This window comes from Glycine soja, chromosome 10 (assembly GCF_004193775.1).
Source record: "Glycine soja cultivar W05 chromosome 10, ASM419377v2, whole genome shotgun sequence".
NCBI lineage: Eukaryota > Viridiplantae > Streptophyta > Magnoliopsida > Fabales > Fabaceae > Glycine > Glycine soja.
The window spans coordinates 9,129,093-9,131,276 of record NC_041011.1 but is presented as its reverse complement, the minus strand read 5'-3'; the positions used below and the strand labels follow the sequence as shown (position 1 = coordinate 9,131,276).

At 35.9% G+C, this 2,184-nt stretch overlaps 1 protein-coding gene across 1 annotated transcript; it reads left to right on the top strand.

Moving 5' to 3' along the window:
- Positions 1 to 1,496: 1,496 nt before the first annotated feature.
- LOC114371324 lies at positions 1,497 to 2,147 on the top strand. Its single transcript, XM_028328792.1, has one exon. It carries the CDS (start codon positions 1,497 to 1,499, stop codon positions 2,145 to 2,147), a length of 651 nt encoding a protein of 216 aa, XP_028184593.1.
- Positions 2,148 to 2,184: the final 37 nt, after the last annotated feature.

The following is a 2,184-nucleotide window of genomic DNA, read 5'->3' as shown; positions in this document are numbered from 1 at the left end:
TCATCTCAATTTTCAATTTTGTTAGTCTTAGCATCTTCATAATTAAATTTACATTTACTCCTATCCCAAATAACTCATCTATTTGACTGCTAATTATCCTAGTTTGTTTATGAGCTTGCCTTCAATTTAATTGCTGAAAGTAACGTGTTCAAGCAATTCTTGCAACACACAGGTTTTATTTGTACTTTTTCTATATTTTAATTTTGAATAATGTTTCTCAAACACCCATATAATATGAAAGAGTTTATGATCTAATAGGAATAGGAAGAAAGATAAAAAGGTGCATCGCGAGGAGAATCTAACGTTCTCGCCGTAGTAACACAACGTGGTCAAAAGGGGGTGGCTTTTGCCCTGCGGATAAAGTTATTTTCCCATTATTGTTATTTGGATTTATAAGGTTTCTGAGTATTTTTCCTTATGTTTTTGCTTCATTAGATGGATTGGCAAGGGCAAAAGGTAACAGACCAGTTAATGTAGCTAATAATTGTTGCATTTGTTGTGATTGCATTTGCAACATTGGATCCTCATATATATTGGTGGTGTGGTCTTCGTTCAAATGGCTCAGATTTAACATTTCCATGGTTTTTGGTATTTGGAGAATTTTTTAGTTTTTTTATTGCTATGTGATAATCGAGTATATACTTATAACAATCTTGCGTATCTGATATCTCATAATGATATTTTGCTTATTAACTATTCTATCACGAATTAGGCATTTTGCGGTATGGTTTATTGTTAGAACAAATCAGGCAATGGGTGAAAGTTTGAAAAAGAAAAAAAAAAGCTTCAAGTCCCACATCGCTTAAAGTAAACACTTGAATAGTGTTTCACTCCCTATATATAGAGAGCCTCTTTCTTCATTTTTTCTTGTCCCAGTTGAGAAGCATTTTCTCAACTTTTCTTTCTCCCTCCCATATTTTAGCCGATGCATTTCCGACAAACTTCTCCCTCTTTCTTTCTGTCGCACTAAATTTTCGGTTGGCTATTAAAGTGACTTTTCAAGTCATATTAACACTTGGCTATTAGAGTGAATTTTCAAGTCATATTTTTCAGTTGGCTATTAGAGTGACTTTTCAAGTCATATTTTCGGTTAGCTGTTAGAGTGACTTTTCAAGTCATATTTTCGGGTGGCTTTAGAGTGACTTTTCAAGTTATACAAGAGGGTGTAATTCTAGAAAGGTTCCCTCAATGCAGTGGGAATCTTGTACAGTAATCTGGGCTGTTTTATCTTGGGGACTTCGTGGTTGATAGTCTGCTTGCACAATTTTTGGCAATGCCACGAAACGTCTTAAAGAAAGCAACATTTTCCGCGACTCAGCCAGTAATTTTTTCAGTTTTTCATAAATTATTTTTACAACAATTTTAAGACAGGTTTGGGTTTTGTCATGGCTACCGTAGATATTACTGGCTCGAACAACAATGACCTCAACAAACCTTTTAGGTTTGAAGGGTATCATTTCAAACGTTGGCAACAAAAGATTATGTTTTCTTTAACTATGAGGAAAGTTGCCTATGTTTTGAACACTGATATTCCAGTGGTACCTAAAGATGTTGAGAAGGAAGTGAAGGATAAAATGACTATGGAATTAGCTCTCTGGAATGAAAATAATTATCTATGCAAGAATTTCATTCTGAATGGGTTAGCTGATGATCTCTATGATTATTATAGCCCATATAAGTCTGCCAAATTAGTTTGGCTGGTTCTAGAAAAGAATTATGATACTGAGGAAGTTGGAACTAAAAAGTATGTTGTTAGCCACTACCTCAAGTATCAAACGACTGATGATAAATCAGTAGAGTCTCAATCCTATGAGATACAGAAAATTGCTCATGATATCATATCAGAGGGTATGGCTTTGGATGAGCAATTTCAGGTTGTTGTCATCATAGACAAGCTGCCTCTTGGCTGGAAGGATTTCAAAAACCTTCTCAGACACAAGACCAAAATATTCTCTTTGGAGTCTCTGATCACATGTCTGCGCATTGAGGAAGAGGCACGCAGACAGGATCAGAAAGATGAAGTGTTGGCTGTGTCTCACAACAACACTAAAAGGAAGAACATAGCTGCTCCCCAGGCTAACATGACTCAAGAGCCATACATAGTTGTGATACCTGAGATCAATATGATTGGAGGATCAGATGAATGATGGATAGACACTGGCGCCTCCCGCTATGTCTGATATG

What these genes read in the sequence shown, in the direction of transcription:
- LOC114371324 (XM_028328792.1), top strand. Translation starts at nt 1,497, where the DNA reads ATGAGGAAAGTTGCCTATGTTTTGAACACTGATATTCCAGTGGTACCT.